This window comes from Petromyzon marinus, chromosome 7 (genome assembly GCF_048934315.1).
Source record: "Petromyzon marinus isolate PM22_M1 ecotype Great Lakes invasive population chromosome 7, UKy_Petmar_22M1.pri1.0, whole genome shotgun sequence".
In the NCBI taxonomy this organism is placed as follows: domain Eukaryota; kingdom Metazoa; phylum Chordata; class Hyperoartia; order Petromyzontiformes; family Petromyzontidae; genus Petromyzon; species Petromyzon marinus.
Window position 1 is genome coordinate 6950025 of NC_133673.1, and position 24508 is coordinate 6974532.

At 45.8% G+C, this 24508-nt stretch overlaps 1 protein-coding gene across 13 annotated transcripts in view; it reads right to left on the reverse strand.

Annotated features, from left to right (window-relative positions):
- Positions 1-24508, reverse strand: part of PPFIA2 (PPFI scaffold protein A2) — a 351275-nt gene that overhangs the window by 103934 nt on the left and 222833 nt on the right. For all 13 annotated transcript variants that reach the window (XM_076065293.1, XM_076065299.1, XM_076065297.1 and 10 more), the window contains exons 5-7: positions 5195-5326; positions 3049-3276; positions 2520-2666 (exon numbers count right to left, since the gene is read on the reverse strand). In XM_076065293.1, coding sequence (XP_075921408.1) covers positions 2520-2666; positions 3049-3276; positions 5195-5326 — 507 coding nt within the window. The remainder of the gene's footprint in view (positions 1-2519; positions 2667-3048; positions 3277-5194; positions 5327-24508) is intronic.

Below are 24508 nucleotides of genomic sequence, written 5' to 3' on the forward strand. Positions count from 1 at the left end.
CTTCCGACAAGCCAGTTAATTATTTTTTTTGAACTTCAGAGTCCATTCATCATAATGTGCAAGCGTGCAAAAACCACCAATTCAAATTAATCGCAATTCTCTTTGTGAAAAAAAAAAACACCCAACAACATCTATTATAAATTGGGCCTGCCGCTGCAACAATGGGGGCAAAATATACCGTGTAATTTGGTTAAAAGATGAACCCGAAGAAGCCAGAAAGCACGCACACACACACGTAAATATTTTTCTATCAACAAACGTAAGTGGATTACTGTATATGCCGTTAGAGCAACACGTGGATAATACACTACGCAGCATGGTCGATGTCAGGACATGCCTGTCAGCAGGGCTTCATTCAGCGGTAAAGGGAACATTTTCTGCCTGCTCTGCAGGGTGGGATCGGAGTTGGGCGGGTGGGGGGTATAAATGCTCTGTCCTGCCTCATCTCCCTTTTTTATATTGACGCGCTCCATGAGCTCACGCATTAGCGCTGTGGACCTGGCCTGTAAAGTGGAGAAACCGCACAAAAGGAACCGCCAACCACTCCGTCGTGCTGAGAAAAGTCACGAAATGTCACAATCGATTTGAACGCCACAACGTTGTGATTTTCTTCTTGATTTAACTCCAGTGTCTGGGCCAAATGAAGAGTAAAGAGATGTAGCAGGTACACTAAACCTGTTTGAATAAACCGATTCAAAAATAGAACATTCCGTCTAAGATTTAGACCACATCTGGCATAAAGTCTCATTCATTCGAAACGAAAAAAAAGAGTGCATTCTTTTATTATAATTACATTTGTTTATGAGGCTTGTTTTACAAAAGAGAAGCCTCACTGCGATGTATATAATACCAATTGAGTTATCTGCGGGCACATTTTAACATTTTGGCAACTTTGGACCATGATGCCTGCAGACAGCAGCCTACTCTTGCGAATGACGCCAGAGGGTCATCAACGCCCTGTGTGAACCGAACGGCACGTATTATTAGGGCTAAGACATCAGCAGGAAAAAAAAGTTGATTTTTCTAATTCAATTGACGTATCAAATTCGCATATGTCAATTGACACCCAATGGACACGATAAAATAGACAGGAGGCTGCGATGTAAATATGGACAGTGGGAGCCCAAGGAGTGAGTCAACAGGAATTGAGAACTGCTCCTCTTCCAGCAGATCTTTAACGCATATGCACTTCCCCCACAACGACTCGGACGACACAGCAGAGAAGATACCGCAATTCTGTCTCGTACAAAGACAGCAGATTCCAAACATCTAAACAAACCAACACACAGAAGAAGGCATAGAGCCAAGGGAAGGATAATAAAACGCAAGGCACCACGTCTCCTGCGGTGGCATCCGTATGCCATGTGGACGTTGATCCACCAGTGCCTTGGAGCAAGGCTGCTGTGACAGATCATTACGACTAAGTATTCACTGCAGGTATGTGGTGCACCATGACATGTGAACTGTCAGCCAGGAGCAAACAATTCCACTTAATGGACTCTTGCCGGCAGAACATCATTGGCTCTGGGGTCCATTACGACCCAGGCAGTGTGTAGGTGTGCCCATACTATTCTGGGGAGCAGTAGAGTAGCAGTTAGCGTGCTGCGCTACGAACCCAGTGACCCGAGTTAGATTCCCGCTCATGGCCAACACCAGTGACTATTACCTGCGCCGGTTGTGGGCCTCCCCTAGGTCGACTTGGCCTCAAATAAGTACCTGGTGTGGTGTTCTAAACACCGCTACTTGGGAGACAAAGGCGGCCGGGTGTGGTTTTGGCCACCTACCCCCTCGTGTCCCGTGCCGGCCTTCATCGGTGCTTACTAAAAGCACTTGCCCCTACAGTCTGTTCAGGCTATTATGGTTATCTTTGTAATATTCTGGTGTCTTTAAACGAATTCCCAGCACTTTGCCCCATCGGGGTTAAACCACAGGACAATAATAATAATTGGTGAAAGAGGCGCCCAGGACCAGTTCAGGTATCGCTCACTTACTAATGGATGTCAACCGAGACATAAATTGACATCGTGCTGCCAGGTTCACAATGTGACAGAGGCTCTGCTGCGGAGAAAACCACCGTGCATTGCGCCGTACATCCGAATTGTTGTTCAATTAAAATTAGCAACACTACACGTGTATACGTTGTTAGAATGTGAAAAAAATGGGATATGTGTTATAAAGTGAAACAATCGGCTCTATAATTACCTCCTGTGTTTAAGTGCCCAGAGAAAGGGAATGAACAAGAGAGTTTTAGTCGCTGAAAATCAACGTAAACTGAAACGCCGGCAACAAGCGGTTCAGGAATTAAAAACAAAACCCATCAACACTGCAAGCCATTGTGAATGATTATAATGCGAATCTGGAGACGTATGTATGTACGTTGAACTTCTTTCGCACCGTACATAGCCAACCGTGGTAATCGGGGGGTGCGGGGAAAAGGACAACTAACAAACACAGACGTACCGGTCACGTACAGACACTGCCCAATGCCTAGGGGGGGGGGGGGGGCTTGAATGACTCACCTGCTTGAGTAGGTCCTCGGTGTTGGCCAGCTCATTCTCCAGCTTGTCGTTGAGGTCATGTAGCGACGTGGCCTCTCTCTGGGCCCCCAGGTAACGCTTCTCGAGCGTGGTGATTCGCTCCTCCATGTCATCCTTCTGGGCCATTGCCTGCGCAGGTCACAGAGCAGCATTGAGTGTTCGATGGTGACCCCCCCAGGCTGGACTTCAACTTGCCAGCTGTGGAACCCCTGTTAAGCACTAGCTGCTACAGCCCTGGTTATAGCCTGAGAAAGACATTTAAACAGTTCGCATTTGTGACCTGTGCACGTTAAAGATTACACGGTCGTGATGTCCATGCAAACGAACGTGGCACCGACGCCAGTGCTGAATGATGCGGCAGTATTGCCCACGTTGAAGACAATATTACAAAAGAGTAACGACTTTGCAGGGCCTTTCCGTGGAAAGTCCCTGCAATATAGTAAGCTCTAGAGTGCCCTTCTAGACCTGATGTTGTGCCACTGCTCTAGAGCACGAGCTGTCATCAGCTGACCTCCCTGATGTCGCGCTGGTACTTGGTGTTCATCTCCTCGGACTTGATGAGGTCCCTCCTCGCCGTGTCCACGTCGTCCTCCAGCTCTCCGACGCGCGCCGACAGCGTGCCCAGGCGCTCCTTCATCTGCGCCACCTCCATGCTCCGCTTGTCCAGCAAATCCTGCAGCTCCAGCAGCCGCCCGGGCCCCTCGATGTCCCGCAGACCGGTGCCATTGGTCACCCGAGCCTGGAGTCCACAGAGGCGCACGTGTGAGTAAAAAAAAAAAGACTCGACAAAGCACTCCGCGCGTCGTGACGGGTACCGCAAGATCCCGCCGTATCGGTCCGGTGGTCGCCGAGCTGCATTGGGTTCCAGTTGCCGAACAAGGTCGCACTCGTTAAACAAAGTGCTTGCCAAAGATAAACCACAATACCTTGCCGATCTCGTCAAGGAGCATAAACCCTCACGCGAACTCCGGTCATCCTCACAGGGCTTTTTGGCTAGCCATTGAACAAAGCTAGCCACTGAACACCGCACAACACGCACTTTCAGACGCACTTCTGTGGCCGTCTGGAACGCTCTTCCTTCCGATGTTAGGAAGCCACTGGAGTTATGCACTTTTAAATCTAGATTGACAACTCAATCCTACAGAACTGATTTTTGCGTTTAGTTTGCTGCCCTTCCCCCACACCTCTGATTCGCATGGTTGGCCACGTACGGTGCGAAACAAATTCAACATACATAATGACACACTTGACTGGAGTAATTTTGAGGTTTAGTTTGGTCACGGCAAATTAGCGTTGCATAGCATTCGATATACACCCTACGTACATGTTCATAAGATACAAAATAAACCAACTTTGCTCTTTAAATTTGATCTTTAGATATGTTTACAAATAGGAGTGCCTTCATGCATATGAAGGGCTAAAGTGTTGTGCTTCTTTCAATGTTGTGCTTCTATTTGCATTTAAAATCGATGGTGTAGGTATCGGGGATCAAGAGGATGTTGAACATCTGAGTCAGCACGACTGGGATCTTTGGTTTTAATCCCAAAAAGCCATGCGTGATTGAACCAGGTTCTCTCCTCATTTGCCCTGTTATCATAAGCTCATCAAGCAGAGGTGGCACAGCAGGCAATTAATCTAACAACCCGAGTTCAATTCCCAGCCATGACTACCATCAGTGACGAGAAATATCTCAACTGGTCCTGGTCCCTCCCTCTCTTTACTCGCCCACAACAAACTAAACACAAAAAGGCAGTTCTAAAGAAGCGAGTTTTCAATCTAGACTTAAAAGTACACAAGCTCCAGTGGCTTCCTAATAGCGGAAGGAAGAGCGTTCCAGACGGCTGCAGAAGCGCATCCAAAAGCGCGCGGTCTATTGCACGCGGTTATTACAATGAGCGGCAGTTGGGATCAAAAGCTCAAGAAAAACAAATCAATGCGGTAACGGCAGAAGTGGAATGACTGCGATTCCTGGATTATGCAATTAATCCGCACGTCACGGAACGATACCCAGGATGAGGCCTCCTCCAGTCTTGCAGGATAACCACTCATCACATTGACCATGGCCAAGTTTTCAAGTGCACCCGAGTGGACAGATCAGCACTGATACCGGACCAACAGTGGCGTTTCTCTTCTCACTTTATGGACCTCAAAAATTAGTGAAAAGACAGCGACAAAACTTACAGATTTTTCATTATGAAGTAAAAAAAACAGATTCCCACCCCCCTCTTCCCCCAGCCCATCTTAAAAGAAGCGTTTGACACACTTTGCAGTTGAGACGTATTAAAGTGTCATCGGCGAGAATTAAGTTTCTCTTATTTTAAACCACTCGAGGAACACGCTTTAAACTGTGACATGTTAGGTGTGCGGGAACACATTTGAAAGCTGTTGGGGCAAGTAGCCATGGGGGCTCATGTCAAGTAGCCAAGGGGCCGTGGGGCTATTAACAGAAAGGACGCAGCATATTGCTTGTGCCATCTGTTCAAAAGTTGGGGGCATGTGGGGAGGAGGGGGGGGAGAGGGGACAGCAGCTGGCTGCCATCTTCTTCATATTTTCATGCCCATGCATGAAGCAATTAATTTAACGATACTTGTAAAATGCATTTGTGCTCCAGCGTGGCTTCCGAATGTAGGGTTGTCATTCGACCAGGCCGTCTCACCTTTGCGTGCGAGGTGAGGGGTCGCAGCTCTGCGGAGTTCTGCGTTGGCGGAGTCTCCATCTCCGTGGCGTCCTCGGAGCCGTCCCCGGCCCTGCGCTGGGCATGAGCCGCCTGCTCTCGCAGCAGCATGAGCTGTGGGGCACACGCACAATGTCAACACAAGCCAAACTACCGCGCGCACCCTAAGAGTGAGCGTTCAAGTTTGTTTAACCAGGTGAGAACCCAAGAGGCCAGGATAGCCTAATTTGCAAGAATGCCCTGGGTGGGCATTAGCCTGCCAGTCGGGGGAAATGCTTGCTGTGTATGGCCCCAACTGAGTAATTTGCAGTGTAACATTCGAATGTGGCAAATTTGGGCACCGACACCGGCACACAATGGCCTCCTCTTGCGAATGACGTCAGGGCATCTATAATGTCCATCATGGTTCGCACGATTGACCACGATTAGCCAACTGTGCACCTCCGATTGGCACGGTTCGTTATGTACGGTGTGAAAGAAGTTCACCATACATACGTGGTTATTACATCCGGAGTAGTAATAATAATAAAAAAGAGTGACTACTGGATTTGAATGGCGAGCCTCTGCAACAAGTGGCAAACATGCTACCGCTGGGCCGCGTCACTGCCCCAACTCGTGTTGGTTCCATTTCGAACATGGGTCGGGGCTTAACCAGGCCCATTCTCTTCCTAAGCTCAGAATCATTCGTACCATTTCGTGGGAAATACACTGTGTTCATCCTGTAGGAAGAGTGGTCACTTTTCATTGGAATGTAGAGTTTCCATCACTTGCTCGGGGCTACCGACGGTCATATGCGTCAATCCATCGCTAAATTTGAACAAGTAGACACTGTGGCTTTTGGCTGTTAAAATAAAAATGAATGTGTTGCTGAGCTTAAATGTTTTTTAATGGTGTTTATCTACATTGGTGGTCTATAGCCAGTGGAGATCATTGCACATTTCTATGGCAGCTGCTCGCATGCTGAAAAGGCAACCAATGTTGACTTCTTACCGAGTAGTGCAGCTTGCAGGGAGTATGGGCTGAGTTTACCAGAGCTAAGATATATACTCACAGCATCATCATTGAAAATCCTGCCGCTCCAGCAACCGAGCTAGAAATATGAGACTAATGGCAATGGTCACTGACATACAATATTTTCTCATGCCATTTGGCTGTTCGTCACTAGCGCTCAGGTCACAGCATTTAAACATCTGCTGTTAAAATGTGTACAGAATTTAGCAAATAAATGCTTAATAATACACCGGGGATGGCTGCTGATCGCATTTAAAATGCGCTCCCCATTATTTGCAATAAATGAATTCGAATGCCCATAAGCTGTGACAAATAGCCCGGTGCCAAGCCCTAGGCTATTAAAACAGCACCGCCGCCGCTAAGAATGAAGGACCGCGTGAGGGAATAAGAGTGACGGGAGAATAATCAGAGTGCACACGGGAGCGAGCGTGAGCAACGGGAAAGATTGAAATCCTGAAACGTTTCGACATCACACTGGCGAAAAAGATTCCGGCAAATAGAAGTAATTCCATGGTCTGATTTCACCATCGCTGCATCACTCCGACACACCGCCCTCTGTGCCTCAGAAATCCAGGAAACCTACACCCACAAATCTGTTTTAAATACCTGCAGGGAAAAAAAGTGAAACTATTTAATGCTTATTATCATTGCGTGTGATGACACTGCACTAATGCTCCATTTTTATGGACTAATAAAAGTTAAAACTTTCACATTATTTTAATGATCGTGTTGCCCATTTTGCTTTTGGCACCTCAGTTCACAATGGCACCTGAAGGAAATTATTTCCAATTATAATACTGTCATAATTTATGTTGGCTCCATGGCTTACAACACCTAAGTCGCTTTGGTATTTACTACACACCAGATTATGCTAATGTTTACTCAGCCCATTTCAATGCTCAGCCGTCAAAACGGATGGCTAAACAGGCATGTATCCTGCATTTCTGCCCAGAAACATAGATCCACAGGTGTATATGAAATTACACACCTGATTTCACCCAGCAGGACAATGGTTAGCACACTGCAATGGGGAACCTGGCGAACTAAGTTGAATTCCCGACCATAGCTAATATCGGCCGCAATCCATACATGAACTAGCCCTACCCCTAGCTTCCCACTTCTCCAACTCGCATTGACCAGTGTGGTGAAGTATGATCATAAAAAAAAACCAGAACCCATGACCAACACACGGAATGCCTTCATCTGGTAGTGGATCCAAAAATGGCACCAATCATTTTATTATACTTTGTTATGCAATAGAATGAACACAAATAGCAAGTGGTTTTACTAGGGAGAGTAAAATATCAAGCACATGTGCGCGCATGTTCTTGGTGTGCGTAGGCGTGTGTGTGTGTGTGCAGGCGTGTGTATAAAGGTCAATGTCAGCACGACTGCGACCACAGCCCATGAGCCAGTAGCTCTGCAATGCTCCACAACCCAATGACAATGAGGTCCGCTCCCATGGAGCAATCCATGCACAGAATAGACCCAAGGGAGGGGGGGGGGGCCCTCACAGTGGGAACCCGCGAGCCCCCACGCTTTGGCCCGTGGCTTCAAAAGGTTTTGCGCTCACATTCACCAGATTTCTCCAGGTGACGCCGCTCCACGGCGTTGAGACAACAGCAACAACAAAAAAACCACACCTCCTCCACCGCCGCCGTCGTCGTCATTAAGGTCCTTCAATACAGTTCACGGGCACACACAGCCTCATGACGTGGGACGCGAGGATGCGCCTCAATGTTCTCTCATTTTCCATCGCTCCGTGGAATCACCGGTTTTATCACAAACTCAATTTACCAAACACCGGGTCCTCTGCGTAGGTGGCTTACGTCACGCTGTGCAACCGTAGGTGGAGGCTGCCGTCTTACCAACAGACAACTCTGCACGCAACCCCAGGCCACCTCCTGGGTGTGCCCAAAGCAAATATTCTTATACGTCAGCTCATGCTTGGAAGATTTCCCGAGTGAATGGCCAATCGTTGTCGCATGACCAGCTGCCGGAGATGCTGCGTGGCTTTTGGTGAAAGTCTTTGAGTTATATTTTTGGGGTAGTCTGCCCAATCCAGCCTAAGCATAACGGTTAACGGAATGTCCTTTGCGCAGACACACGACTGAACTGGAAACTCTCCAGCTGCGACAATGGCTGCGAAGCATCTCCACACTACGCTTGCTTCCGCCGGTGAATATGTAGTGGCTACCAAAGGATCACGCAGTAGAAGCACTGCAACTGGGCACTGTTTGGCTTCTTCGGAACTTTACTGAGTAACATGTCTACATACATCAGAAACACGTCGACACGGTAGTTTACATCGTCCACTTTTGGACACCTTATTGTGGGCAAAGTCAGGAACAATGCTCAATTACATTAAATGCAGGCTTTGTTCTCTCGTTTGCGATGAAGTGATTCAACCCGACGAAAGAGACGCACACAGAGCGAATTTATGTCCGCACAAAGAGCATTTAATAAGAGCATTGCTAAACTTAGCATTAGATCAAACAACACATCAATCGATTGGCGGTGACCCGGGTCACCATCGTGACCCGGGGGAGCCAAAACCTCCATAACTCCAAAACCAGAAGGCCTATGAAGACGGGAGATGTCACTGAGCCCGATACGCACGCCAAATATGGAAATAAAAAACACGCAAAACAGCCATAAAAAAGGGGGGCTGCTGGGGATTTGTGCGTGGCAACGGCTGTTTATTGCTTGTATTTGAAAGTACATCAGGATGCTGGTCTGGTCATGCCCCAGCACGTTTTGCTTCTTACGGGGGCGGCCACCCCCCTTGTCTTTGGGAGCGAGACCACTTGGAGGCAATGGCGCACCAGGCGCTCTCTTGGTACGGCCGGCGGTCATGGTTGTGCTGGCGGGATCGACATCGTCCTCATCATCGCTCCCATCATCGCTCCCATCATCGCTCCCATCATCGCTCCCAGCGTCGCCCTCCGGCAGGACAGGGTGGTAGTACCAGCGATGCTCCCAGAAAAAAAACCTTAAACTATGCCCGGCCCACCAATATTTTGCGGTGACCCGGGCTACCACCAATCGATTCACATGGCAATAGCAGAACAGGCACCTGCGGGCCAATTGTATTGCTGTTTTGGATCTCGGTACCAGCTGTTTAATCACTGTTAACGTTTACATCTGTTGTGTATCTCTTTTGCCTACCCCTGCAGTCATCTCGCATAATGCCTGGCCAGATGGTGAAAACAGTCCAACTTTTTTGCCACGTTATAAGCAATAGTTCCTGAACAGATGTCATACAGAATCTAATGATCGCTACAGTCTTAATTCATTGTAGTTTCATATTACAAATACACAAGTGACCGTAATTGAAGTAACTTTGTCAATGCACTGCTGGATGAGGGCCTCCCTGTGTGTCTTGGTCATTGGGGTTGTTTGACCATACTTCACCTTGCCGGTCAGTGACGGTTGGTGAAGGAGGAATTAACGACCGGTTCGGATGTCTCTCGTCACCGATGTTAGCCGTGGCCAGCAATCCAACTTGGGTGGTTGGACTTAGTGCCGTGTAATAACCACTTCACCAATACCATAAAACAAAAACCCGAATTAGAGTTTGTAATTAATATTTTTTACAAGTAAATGCATACCTCTGCCCATATATTTGCAGAGGTGAAAATTCAAAATTATCTTGGTGAGGTCAAGTCCATCCGCAGGACAACCGCTGTGAACGTCTCACAATGTAGTCTTCATTCTAACTCGGTGCTGAGTGGACCCCCGACTGGAACACAAAATTAAAACCATTCAATTGCGAGGAAGGCACGGTGCTATGGTGCCATCCTGCCGGCATTATGTCCATTACACAACTATGTTATTGCATGAATTATTGTATGAAAATGGTTTGTTCACTGGTGCTGGAACTCTAAGCAAGCAATGAATTACATCACAAAACAAACTCCGCCATAGATGTACCGTGCCGAACGTTAACGGCGCATCATAAAGAGCAATGCAGCAAATGTCGGCGCAGTAAATCGTTACGAGTCAATCTTTATTTTCTTGGGGCCACGTGATGTTCTAACAGTGGTCTACCAAGGTATACAACCGGGGTTGCCACCTCTGAGTGATGAAAACATCATTGTGTTAAATGGTGTGGTTTAATGAGAGGATATCACATCCTTTAAACAAATCGCATCTGGCCACATGCACCAGGCAGTCCCATTAAATAGCATTTGCATTCGATTAGATGACCTATGTAACCGAAAAAGACTAAAATGTAAGTGCCAACCATTTCCCTAGAGTCCCAAACCAGGATATCATTGGGTAAAAAAGGCTGTGGTGGAGGATATTTTACTCGGCCCTGAGCAAAGAGACAAAATATCAAAGTTAAATACATTTACCTCGAATTGACTTCGCAATTATATACACAGCAGAGCGAATCAAATGCTGCCAAACTACTGTTAACAGTTAAACTCTATATTCGATTCCTGCTAAGCTGCAGCTGACAATTGAAGCACAATCCTGCACCGCACACGAATGCTCCGGCAGGCAGGCCCTCTGAGCTGCCTCGGACAGACAACTCTGTGCTTCCTAAGGACAGCAAGCATCGAACCAACAAATTCCCCAAACATTCCCATCCAAAACGCCTGCAATATCAAAAACTAAATTACACACTTTTAAGGCATTCAGGTGCTCGGCTTGTCCACGACTGCAGTCACTTGCTTTCCGTACGAAGTCCAATGCAGGGAAGACAGTTTTTTTTTATTATTATCATATAAGTTTGATTTCAAAGGGATTACTGCATGACAGGTTATGCTGGTCTGGAATAAATGCGAAACAAATCATCTGTGCGTCTAGCCTCTCCTTCGAGGGGAAGTGCAGGACATGACTTTGCTGGGTCAGGGGACAGCTGATAAGCAGCAGGCAGGGTGCGCTACACTTTATTACGTGCCAAGCCGTGTCCAACACCGTATTGGCAGCGTGATAGCGATCAGCAGCTGGGAAATGCCTGCTTCTTCCCATTAAGAGCGTTGCAGATTCGCCGCGCCTGGCCGGTGCGGATACAGGCGCGGACGTGCAGCACGGAACTGCCACACAACCACCCTCCCCCGCCTCTTATCTCCAGCACTCTACATTGAGGTGAATTTTCTGTCGTTCGGCACATCCGATTAGAGCGGTTGGCTACGTACGCTGCGAAAGAAGTTCAACACACACATACGCATACATCTGGACAGAGAGCTGAAGAACTAAAGAATGACAGAGCTGAATGTTTGTGTGCACTCACACAAAGAAAAAATATCCCCCCGCGTAGCCTTAACAGACTGTAGGGGGCAAGTGCTGTTAGCGAGCACCCATGAAGGCCGGAACGGTACACGAGGGGGTGGGTGGCCAGCACCACGCCCAGCCGCCTTTGTCTCCCTAGTGGCAAAGTTTACACACCGCACTATGTACTCATTCAAGGCTGAATCGACCTAGGAGTGGCCCAGAACCGGTTCAGATAATCGTAACTGGTGTTGGCCGTGAGTGGGAATCGAACTCGCGTCACCGGGTTCGTAGAGCACCACTACACTACCAACAACCGCCATTCGCCACTAAGTGGCGGTGACGTCACCACGACGCTTGTGCCAGGCCATGTGCACCTTGAGGCCACGTGAAGTGTCGAACGCTCGCTGGCAGGTCACGGGGCAGACCCAGGTGCCATGCGTCGACTGACTGAGATGACTGGCTGGTGCACCACCTGTACCCCCTACTGTGCCAACCTGCTGTGCTTTAGCCACCCGGCGCTCCGCTCGTTGTTGTGAGCGTCACTCCTCCGCCCTCCGTTGTTGTTGGAGGGCGACTGCCTCCAACTGCCCAGTAGCATCCTTCACGAGCCTCCTCCACAGAGGCCGATCTTGACACTGCTGGTACCAGTCATCGGCAAGTCCACTCAGCTTCACGTCCTCCTGTACCACATCACTCCATCTCTTCTCTAGCCCGTGCCGCGCCCGTTTAGCCCCCTCTATCCGGCCGAACAAAAGCTGTTTAGGCATGCGGTGGCTGGGCATGCGGGCTACATAACCCAGCCAACGCAGCCTTGCCTGCCGGAGGAGCTCACCGATGGGACCTTGCCCAGATCTTTCAAGGATTTGTGACCACCTCAGACAATCCAGCCTGGTTAAACCCAGGATGGATCGTAGGCAGGCTAGCCTAAATGTTTCTAACCGGCGAAGATGTTCCATTAAGGGAGTCCACGTTTCGCAAGCGTAGAGAAGGGAGGGAATGACCATGGCCGAGAAGACCTGACGCTTAGTGCGGAGCGACAGACCAGGTAGCTTCCACACAGCGTTACGCAACCGATGAAAAGATATTGCCGCTCGACTGATACGGAGTGAGACCTCTGCTGTTAAACTGGAGCCGGTCATAAGCACATTGCCCAGATATGGGAAACTCTCCACTCTCTCCACAACTGCCCCATCACCGATTGGGAGGTATGGGGGTGGAGTGTCCGATGGTAAGGCCCCATCTCTTAGTGGCACGCTCCAGTCTCAGCAGCAGCGTCTCCAACACACACAGACAAAAAAACAAAGATCCCCCATATAGCCTTAACAGACTGTAGGGGCAAGTGCTGTTAGCGAGCACCTATGAAGGCCGGAACGGTACACGAGGGAGTGGGTGGCCAGCACCACGCCCGACCGCCTTTGTCTCCCTAGTGGCAATGTTTACACACCGCACCAGGTACTCATTTGAGGCTGAGTCGACCTAGGGGAGGCCCGGGACCGGTTCAGATAATCGTCACTGGTGTTGGCCGTGAGCGGGAATCGAACCCGGGTCGCCAGGTTCATAGCGCAGCGCGCAAACCGCTACACTATCGCTCACACACACACACTCACAGACACACACACAGACACACACTCACAGACACACACACACAGACATGCACACACTCACACACAGACAGACACATACCCTTTCAGGGTGCACGTGGCCTGGCACCATGGTGACGCCACCGCCACTTCGTGGTGAGTGCTGGCTCTTGTTGTTAAGCACGCTCATTCACTACGGTGTAGCCGTTTTGTCAATGCACTGCTGGATTAGGATATTTGACTATACCTCACCATACTGATCAGTCGAAGTTTGTGAAGCAGGGAGCATGGAATCCCTGTACAACAATGTATTTGGCTGTACTGCCCTCCGCTGATCACCGCCGTAGCACAGCTCCACAGCACCCCAAAGTCCACTCGGTGCACACGAAGGTCACCCCTCCCCCCCCCCATCCAAGCACTACCCAGGCCCCCCCCCCTCCGCCTGCTTAGCTCCTGAGATGGGAGGAGATCGGGAATATTCTGGGTGATTCGATGACAGGCACACGTACCCGTCTGTTCTCCTCTAAGGCGTGTTTTCGTAACACGAGTTGGATATACCGCGATTAATATATAGTGGAAACGTGTTTATTTTATAACGCGGATTGGCTGTAACGCGATTGAGTGAACAGGACCACGTCGCGCGAGTAGGAAGAAGCGGTCGTACGGCTGCCTCGGCGTAGCATTGCACAAGGCGGGATGCTGCTGGATGCTTCTAGATGCGAACCATGTGCCTCAGCCTTTGTCCAGCCTGCAGACACATCTCACTTGTTATCGTGGACTATGCTTTACCCTATATTACACATTATTTATTCTAACGCGATTTTTCCATAATGCTCTTTTCTTCAGAAATGCAACTACGGCGTTATAGGAGAACAGACGGTCCTATATACAGCATGCAGCAAACACAGCAATTGTATTTCTGGTGTGGCCCATTAATTTCTTTAGAACTGCTTTTTTGTGTTTAGTTTGTTGTCTTACCCCACACCTCCAAGTAGCACAGTTGGCTACGTACGGTGAGAAAGGGGTTTCAACATGCACACAAACATAGGCGCAGTGTCCATATTATAATTATGTTTAAGTTTGTATATATTAATTTCATTTTAAAGCCACAGATACAACGCTGTCATCGAGTTTGTATGAATTCTGTCACGCGGGTTAAATTTGTCGCAATGGCTCATATCCAGCTTATACATGCCACCAGCAAAAGTAATTTAAATTCCGTGCAGGGTGAAACTTAAGTAACCTAAAATGTTATACGAGGGAGAATTTAAATGTCCCATTGCTCAAAAAGGCATGACACATTGCATATATTCACTCAGGGGCAGTGGCATAAATTCCACAGTCCTATGACTGAAGCAGTCTCCTCATATAATAGCCACTGTCAAATTACCACAAAGTGGTAGTTGTGTTGTTAAACATGTCGCAATGATAGGACTAAATGGTGGTTAGAATGAAATTCCTGTAAGTATATACTGTACAGATTTATGTCCAGGTCACAGTGTTGCGGAGAGTAACCCATCAGAAACAAGTAGGGTTTTATATATATATAGATATGAAAAACTGTTGCTATATTCTCCATTTTTTTTAATTATGCAATCGGTAAAGTGTAATGAGACAAAACTTCCAAACAGAACTCACACCTAGAAGTGCAACTCTCCTGCATCAGAAAACAGCATTGGGTAACTACTTCTGCAGTCACTTGAGGAGGCATATTTATTGTCCTGAAGATAGATTTCATTGGCCATCAATCTAAAGCAATGTTTTTATTCCTTAGAGCGGATTTTTTTTTAACGTGCAAAACCGAAGTAAACGTGATTTTTTTTCTCTCTTTTTAATGCAATCATTAATGGCCAGGTGGCGTAGACCATCAACTCACTGTGCTCAACGAACCCGGCTTTAAACAAAGGTGGCTCTTCAAATTCAAACCGAGGATCTCAACACTGCTGCCTCACTGCTCTGATATGATATATTACACCCCCCCCCCCCCCCCCCCACAGAGCTATCCAGCCCCCTGTCTGGAGGCTTCTTAGACATAGTTAAGAAAAAAATTTTGTCGGGAACAGTTCAAGCCATGGGGCTGTAACTCACATCAGAGAAGCAAATGCGTCTACCCTGCCCCAGCCAGCGGTCAGGCAATATCTATTTCTCAGCTGTATTCGTGGGTCACACAAGCCGTACACTTAATTTCCTCTAACGTGTTGGTTCACGGGGAATCGTGGCTGATGCATGGTGACACAAATGTGACCCCGGCAAGATTGATCAAAGTGGCGACACTAAATCTGCTGGATTGTAGGATGCCTCTCAATAACCTGACAATACTGCGGCATATACAACGGCCTTAAGTGCTTTAGCTTTCATGCAGCACGGTTTAGAGGGGATTTGCTTGCAGAGCTCAGATGTCCCAGGGTAGTTCTGTAGCAATCTGCCACGGACATGAAAGGAAAATCAAATTTAATCTAGCAAATCAGAAAATTCAATGCAAACATCAGTGAAATGCAAAGCAGGTTAATGTACAAATCTGTAGTACTTGAAAGAACCAAAGAGTATGGATTCCTGCAGTCACGAAAGCTTCAAATCAAGATTGCAAATTTTTATTTTGCTCGACGTTAGAAAATATACACGGAGCAGTTACTCCGAAAAAAATATTTAAAATGAACGGCTCTACGTCCTGTTCTCTTAATACTTGTTTTAGAATTGTGCACGGTGCGACATCAAGTAATATATGATTATTATTGTTTTGCTACGCAATCATTTTGTCACTATATAAACTCATGTTTCAGACTGAATTGTGCACAAGCAGCATTGAACGCAATCAAACATCATAAACGATTCATTTGAAGGCGGAGAACCAAACAAACACCAAACAAACCATTCAGGAGAGTAAATTAACTCCAAAGGGAACTGCTGCACTCAACGCATTGCACACGTTTAATAAAACACAAACTCCACATTTCGCCCAACGAAAATTTACTTGTGCCATCAGACTGCAAAAAAAAACACACATCTGAAGGGGGGGAAAAAAAGCCAAGATGTGTTCGTCACCAACAAAGGAGAGCGACGCACAAAGGCAAAACACGATCGCGAGTGTGTGAAGGTATCTGCTTTGCGACAATTAACAAAGGCTAAGAAAATCGATGCGCGCACGTAATGCCGGAGGTATAGTGGCCCTCCAGTGAGCTTAGAGGAGCGTGATTTAGATGACGCAGTCGCTCTAAATGAACTACACACGGCGATATTCTCATTCCTTCTGGCAGATACATTGCAGCGGCCTGGACAACTTCAGCAGTCAATCTTACGTACTGTTGTGTTTATACGCATGCGCAATGAGGTTCATTTTTGCGAAGGAAGAGAGTAAACACGTGGAAACAAGAGTGTTTATACTCGTGTGTGTTTTCCTCCCACTGCATAATGAAATATGCATGTGGGCACAAATATTGTTGTTAATGTTTTATTTCTGTTGAGCCTGGCAGCGGGAAAGTAGACGCAGTTGTTTGTGGTATTGGGGGCACACGGTCGGGTATATATCTTGCTGTGCATGACGATACAGACCTAAATATATATTTACGTTCATGGACATAGGTGCATACTTATCTACATGATTTTGCCTAGGTTACGATGCTTCGTTATTTTAAACTAACATTTTCTAAGTATTGGGGCGTTCAAGTAATTATTTTTTTCTGTAAAGTGCTTTGATGCGCCTTCATTGATGTAAACAGTGCAATATAAACACCCACTGATTAATTGCACATGCAACAATGAAAAACATACAAGCGGTATTATTGTGGAAAGATTTACATTTAAAAATTTAAGTAAAAAAAAACGAGCATATGGCTGTACAAAATTCCACACAGATGGACTCAATGGGCAATCCGCCAAAAATTACTCGGTCCACTTAGTGGACCGATTATATCTGGTGGCCGTACCCATTGCTGTACTTGTCACCTACTGGTACTTTGCTACAAAGAACCTATAACACCTGGTGTGCACCGGTGGCAATCCATCAAGACACGAACCGAGGCTCTCAGCCTCCGAGATCAAACGAGAGCGACTGCATTCGGGGGAGATTTTGTCACGCGTGTATTTTTGTTGTTGCTTAAACTCATTCCATATTGTCGCTAAAACACGCCTCAATATAATCGTGCGACCTTTGCACAAGTGGCGACAATGAGTTTCCCGGTCGCAGAAAACGCGAACGTGGCAGGTTGCCATCAAGCATTGCAAAGCACATTGAACCAAGGGCAACTCGTACACCGTTGCAATGAAAACAGCGACAATTTCAAGCACCAAAATTCCACTGAAACATCAATGTAACACAATATTTATTATGATAATTATCATGCCCTTAAGAACAGCGGGAATGTTTACTCTGTACTGCGGTTCTATTTAATAAGCGAAACGACGCCGATGGATCATTGCGCGGTGCCCTAACGTTAGCTGAGTGACGGCAGCCATCGTGGTGATTTGTCGTCTTGAGGGATAACACTTGACATAACTTGACATAACGTGACAATAACATGACAATAATGCGACTTGCAGAATGAAGGGCTCAGAGGCGCTCTGAGCGTATCCGTCAGTAGATGTGCGTTTCACTTTTGTTGCGCATGTGCACCTCGATATGCGCGGCTGCACCACGCGTACTATTTTACGGTACCAGCGCATTTTACATGTGCAATGTAGAGTGCGAAACAGCACGGTGTCTGTGTGTGGTGTGTGGTGTGCAGCCTGATAAGCGGTAAGTGCACTTTGCTACAATCCTGGCAACCCGAGTTCAATTTCTTTGCCATGAACAACACCGATGGTAATTGGTGTTCCACGCTCTGTCTGGGCCACCTATAAGTTGGCTCGGCCAAATGCGAGCACCCGGTTTATGGTGTTTGAACAATCACCACGGGGAAGAGAAAGGTGGTTAGGAGCTGCGTTGGCGACACCACTCTCACGTCTCATTCCCCCTTTGAAGGGGGGCATGAAATATGAAGGGGGCATGAAGACAAAAGCCACAAATTCAAGGCGCTAAAACATGCAGATACTTATGGTGTGCGTCTAGAGCTGTCCAACACAAATTTGAAAGTACGTTTTATATGTAACAAAAAACGACTTTAAAGTCATGGTCAGGTATGTACGGATGTAGAACTTCTTTCACGCCGTACGAAGCCGAACGTGCCAATCGGATGTGTGGGGGAAGGACAAACTAAACACAAAAAGCAGGTGTTCTATTGTGGCACTTAATTTGACATTTCTGTATTAATTATTGTATTAAATTATGTATATATCACAGTTACATTAATGGATCGTCACAATAATTTGTTTTTATAAGGAATGAAGCATTATAATACATTTTGGATAGCCCAGTTTTTACCTCGTTAAACAAAATAATCTATTTTTTTTTACTTTTTTAAAAACACGCTGTTATGAAATGTACTAAAAAGTTAAATAGTAATGGAAGAACTCCACAACTCCAGGAAGCGGCCCCGAAGCTTGATAAAACGTAAGGGACCCTGGGCAATTACAGCCAACGTGAGTTGAGCGTGGACAATTAGACCCAAGCCGAAACATAACATATAAAAAATAATGTTTAAAAATATTTATTTTTTATGACAGAATATAGTAGTGTCATCAGTATGACATAAGTATACCAAGTTTGCAGTCGATACCACATTGGGAAGTGGGTTACAATTGAGTTACAAGATTTGAGGATACAACGAAAACAACAACAGACAGAGCGGGTTCAATAAAAGCGTGTAAAAAACCGAAATGCATGTACAGTACTGGTACATTTTTTCAGAAACGCTATTTTTGCTTTCACGTAGCTGAAAATGCCATATTCTATGATGTAATAAAATGCCATATTCTATGATGTAATAAAATGCCATATTCAATGATGCAATAAACTTACCAAACGGGTATTGGCGACTAAACATGCCTTCTAGGTTGAACGAACACAGTTGGTAATCATAAACATTAAACCCCCTTGATTTTTAAAATCTTTGTAGCAGCCGTAACATTCATAAGAATTTACAAAAGACCCAGTTTTCCCGGAGTAAACGAGCGACTGATATGGTGTGCTAAGCTTGCCTTGCGAGGTCCTGCTATGCCGCACGCACGAATTATATTAAAACTCATCTGCTCGCCCCAAAAATGTTTCCGAGTGCTCAACTTAACCACAAGTCACAGCAGGCAAACAGGGATAGCTGCACAATCCTTTGAAGATGTTACTCTCTGGAGTTTTAAAACAGCTTGAGGAGCTCAGCTGACTCTGTTTTTTTTTTAAATACCACACGTGAAATTGGGAAATAACCTGCACGCGCATGAGTTCAGATGCACCCATGCACACAAAGACGAACCCATCCCCCATGTATTCGTACCGGCTGATGGTGCAAAAGCGCTGTCAGCGAGCAGCTATTCTGGCTAGAAGGGCACATGACAACAGTGTGGCCAGAACCACGGCCAACCTGCTTCGTCTTCTCAATGTCGATGTTTACACAATGCACTGCAACAGGGTCCTTGTTTAAGACAAATGATGCTACCACTTGCCAGTGAATATTAGCCGCAGCCAGGAATCAAACTCCGATGGAAGGGATTTTTAGTACACTGACCACTGCGTTCACACACACAAAAGGACAATAACACAATTACAAATATACTTGAGTTCTCAAAACTATTTCAAACTATTACTGTACTTCATGATAGATGACATTTATTCGTGGCCATGGCAAGAGCCCAAGCTGAAAAGTATGCAGAGAATGATGGGCAGATGGCAAACTGGGAAATGCAAACAGAAGTTTGAGACATCAGAATGACTTTCGATTTAAAGCTTTCGTGACTGCAAGGATTCATCTTCTTTGGTTGTTTCGGTAAAGTCACGTAGAATGATAATAAAATAATAAAATAAGACAATAAAATTCTCACGACGTTTCGGCCACAACACAAGTAGCCTTCATCAGGTGAAAGAACAGAACTGTCATCCCGAGACGAAACGTCGTGAGAATTTTATTGTCTTATTTTATTTTATTATTTTATTCTCATTCTACGTGACTTTACCGAAAGAACCAAAGAAGATCAGAATGACTGTTCATAGAAGTAGGTGAGCTGTGACCAGGACTCATCACAAGAAGGGATGATCGAATGGCTAAATGAGAGAACCGCCCAGAGGAGGACGACCACTCCAGTGATGGAGCAATGACGTCAGCTCGTGGACAAGAGGAAGTTGAAGTGTGACATTGCCAAAATGAGGGATAGCGACGACCTGAGGAGGCCTTTATCCAGCAGTGGATAGATCATGCCTGATGAGGATGGTGAGCCAATCGAGACAACACCAGGAGCCTCTTTTTTTTTTTAAGTGGTCAGGGTCAGTCCACGGAGATCTGGATCAACTAAAACCAAATCAGCAATGGAGCCTATTATTTTTTCTCAATCACAACTCTTCATTATTAAATGTCACCGATAATCTTGGGAGACCGATAAATGTCTATTTTTTTCTGAGTACAATTTAACGGGATCTGAAAGGCTTTGTTTCACAGGTATGTGCTGTATGGGGGAACACAATGCGTTGTAGTGAACAAAAAGCAGGGCTGGTCAATGTTTCGGTCAATAGGTCTTCATCAAAACTGTCAAGCCAATCGAGTCTGATAAAAGCCAATTGGCGAAAGCATTGATTACCGTGTATATTTTGTCTTCTGCAGTGTTTTAATGCCCTTTTATTTTTAGCTCACCAAACACACGTTTACGTGCGAGTGTGTGTTGGAGCATGTGAGGAGCGGTAACGCAGCGGTTAGCGCGCTGCTGCGCTACGAACCCGGCGACCTGAGTTCGATTTCCGCTCAAGACCAACGCCAGTGACGATTATCTAAACCAGTCCTGGGCCTCCCCTAGGTTGACTCAACCTCAAAAGAGTACCTGGTGTGGTTTATAAACTTTGCCGCTAGGGAGACAAAGGCGGTCGGGCGTGCTGCTGGCCACTCACAACCTCATGTACCATGCTGGCATTCATCGTGTGCTTGCGAGCAGCACTTGCCCAAAAAGTGTGTGAAGACTTCTATGGGGAATCTTTGTATTTGTTTTGCTTTGAGTGAAATAAAATGTTTGCCATGACATTTCCAGTCAAGTATAAATAATATTAAAAAATACATTGGTTGCAGAAGTTTCAGGTTTATTTTGATTAACCAGGAGGTGAGAACTCAAGAGACCAGGTCGAGTCCATTTGCAAGAAAGACCAGGGTCAATCAAAATAACAAAACGCAACACCAATAAAATGAAGTACAACAATGACGAAAACAGAAACAAGAGCAAAAACAACTCTCAAGTGAGAAATCTAAAAATATTGTGCATGTGAAATAATAAATTCCCTTCAGCATAAATTCCTATGGGCGGATTATTTTTATACTGGGCATAGTACAATAAGAAATTGCAAATCACTTTATACACATTTTTTTTTATATATATAGAGTGACTAATGCACTCATATAAGAACAGACCAGGATTTATGTGAGTAAAAATGTTGAAAGTTCTTTACGAGGGAAGGAAGGTTGAGGCAAAATATGGGCGACTACGAGACGGTCACAGACCTTCGCGTCTAACAGAGTAGTCGATGTAGGGATACGTGACGGAGAAAAAAAGGCAACAGCGCTGTCAGAACTGCACTCAGGGAAGTAAAGGAAGAATGAGTCCAAACGCAAAGCCACGGTAATGAATAAAATATTCTCAACAACAGCCAAAAGACACGCGAGACTGTCAGGAAACTCACCACAGAACACCAATCAAGAACAACAAGAAAAAAAAAACTCCCCACAAAGACAGCCACCTATTGAAGGAAGTAAAGCAGGCACCAGCATGTGGGCAGAGTATAGAACTGTCAAGAAGGTGACAATTACAGCATTAACACAAACAAAACAGAAATCGATCGGCCATGGCCAACATCGGTGGCGACTGATACCTGAACCAGTCCTGGTTCCGCCCCCACCCGCCACCTTTACAAACGGTCAAAGAACTCCCATGAACGACGCAGCATCAGGGAGGCCTTCGTCCAGGAGTGGGTTTACAAAAAAGCTGTAATTATTATATCGAGTCATTGCATGCATCACGTAATTCTACGTGATGCATGCAAGCATCTGCATGTGCGCATGGACACTGCGATTGAAAGCGATAACTTCACAGTGCCAAATATTTGCCATCACTCCTACACACAAGAACATCGCACACTGCACCCCAGCCATCTTAGATCATGCTTAATCTTTTTTGAAAGGAATGTGCTTCGCTATGCGTGTATTTCAATTACTGGGACAATGTCGATAAACCGCACGCAGGGGACGTTCCAGATGGGTATTTTCTTTAATAAATGCAACAGTGCGGCGGTTTTTTCTACCAGCGTGTTTACTCTGTAATTCATGTTTTTTTCTACCAGCGTGTTTACTGTAATTCATGTTTTTTTTTTTCCCCCAGCCAATTAAACTGAAAATTTCTGCTCTCATAGGAAAATGTTGACATAATAGGACTTATGGAAATGCTCTCGTTAACAAAAATAATAAAAAAATATTTATTTCTAAATTCATGGCGAGTGCAGTGCCAGCTAAGCCGCATTAGCCAGTTGCAGGGTGGACGGTGTGTATATTTAATAAGTATATTGGCGACACAATAATGAGCAGAGGACCATCAAGCAAATAAAGCACAGAGCGCTGGCGGAATGGTGGACCACAAGTGGTGCGTTGAGAAATTGGCCCAGTATCTTAGGTCATAACGCAGACGTACAGCTGGAACTGGTACAAGCTCTGCGATGATGCCACCACCATTTAGTGGTGAATGGCAGCTGCTGTTGTATTTCACATATTGGTTGCCACATAGAGGCAGGAAAAGCAATACATGTCATGCGAACATTTCTCCACACTACCAGGTGTGGAGAAATGTTCTGGAGTGGGTAGACACGTGGGATTTGTAATTATTGGAGGATCCCTTTAAATTTTAAATGCAAATGGGAATATTATCAGACATCATGGCAGCTTTGGGAGGCCTTCCTCCAGCAGTGGGCTGACCATGGATGCGGATGATGACAATTAAATTGCAAAAACTAAATGAAAGATTAATGTTGGAGCTACAACACCATCAAAATGTTTCAAGAAAATGGACACCAAGTCTAAACCACTGTCCCCAATCCCCAGCAGCTCTGGGTCCACCAGCCATAGCATCGGCTGGGTAGGTCATGGTGCAACGGAGATCGATCTAGACATTTCCCAAGGGGAGTATAGAGGCAGTCTCCGCATTTCAAGACTTTTAAGTAGGGCCCTAAATTAACAATGAAAAAAAGACACATTCAATGTATTTTCTCAGATAAATATCAACACAATACAAATTGTTAAGGTCTCGAGGGAAGGGGAGGGGGTGTTCGGAGTCATCTTCACACACCCCCCTGGATCCACCACTGAGGAATGGGGGGGAGGAATGGGATTTCGACCATTGCTACACACGTGAATTCTGTCCTGGTCAATCCAATATTTACAACTGTATAAACATGTTGAAATGTTATACAACCTTTTATTAATTATTAAAAGGAACCAACTGAGCCAGGAATTATCTTCCTCAATGGAGTCCCGGGTTTAAATAAGACCAGTAAAGCACAACACGTAATAACACGATGAAGAATAATACAATGATAAAATGAAAATTAATGGGCATTTGTTCATCCACTTCTGGATGAAGGCCTCCTTCATGCTATGTCACAATGCTCAGTGCAGGTTAGGGTGGTCCAGAAACTAAGTCAGCTATAACTTGCCACTCATGGTCAGTTTTGGCTGGGAATCCAACTTAGGTTGCCTTGTCCATATCGCGGTACGCTAACTACTGCGACACCACTCCACTGTAATGCATACGATAGAGATATAATGGGAAGGAGGGCTATCATATAAAAATTGCAGACGTGGTTGGGTGGCTCAGCAGTCAGAGCCACTGCTGAGATCCTGGGTTTAAATTAAGGCAAAACCACCAGCCATTATACTGGGTTCTTAAGTGATGCCAGTTGATGGTCTCAGCCCGGTCACCAAAAACGACATGCAAAAAAAACACCACATTAGATTTGATTTACAGTAAAACCTTGGATTGCGAGTAACTTGGTCTGCGAGTGTTTTGCAAGACGAGCAAATTTTTTAAATAAATATTAATTTGATAAACGAGCGAGGTCTTGCAATACAAGTAGTACGTATACGCTTCGTCTGCCAAGCGTCACGTGATCACAACTGATATACGAGTGCTTTGATATACGAGTGCTTTGGATTACAAACACGTTTCTGGAACGAATTATGCTCACAATCCAAGGTTTTACTGTACTTCTTTTGGAGAAATTCCAACCGCTGAACAATTGTAAATAATATTGGTCTGGCTCCCAACCAAATTAATCGTTTTGTGTACCTGAATGTGTACAAACATGTACACACTTGTTTGCGTATTAAAAAAAGTCACCAATAAATCGTTGAAGCTGTTTTATTCTATTTTTACCGAG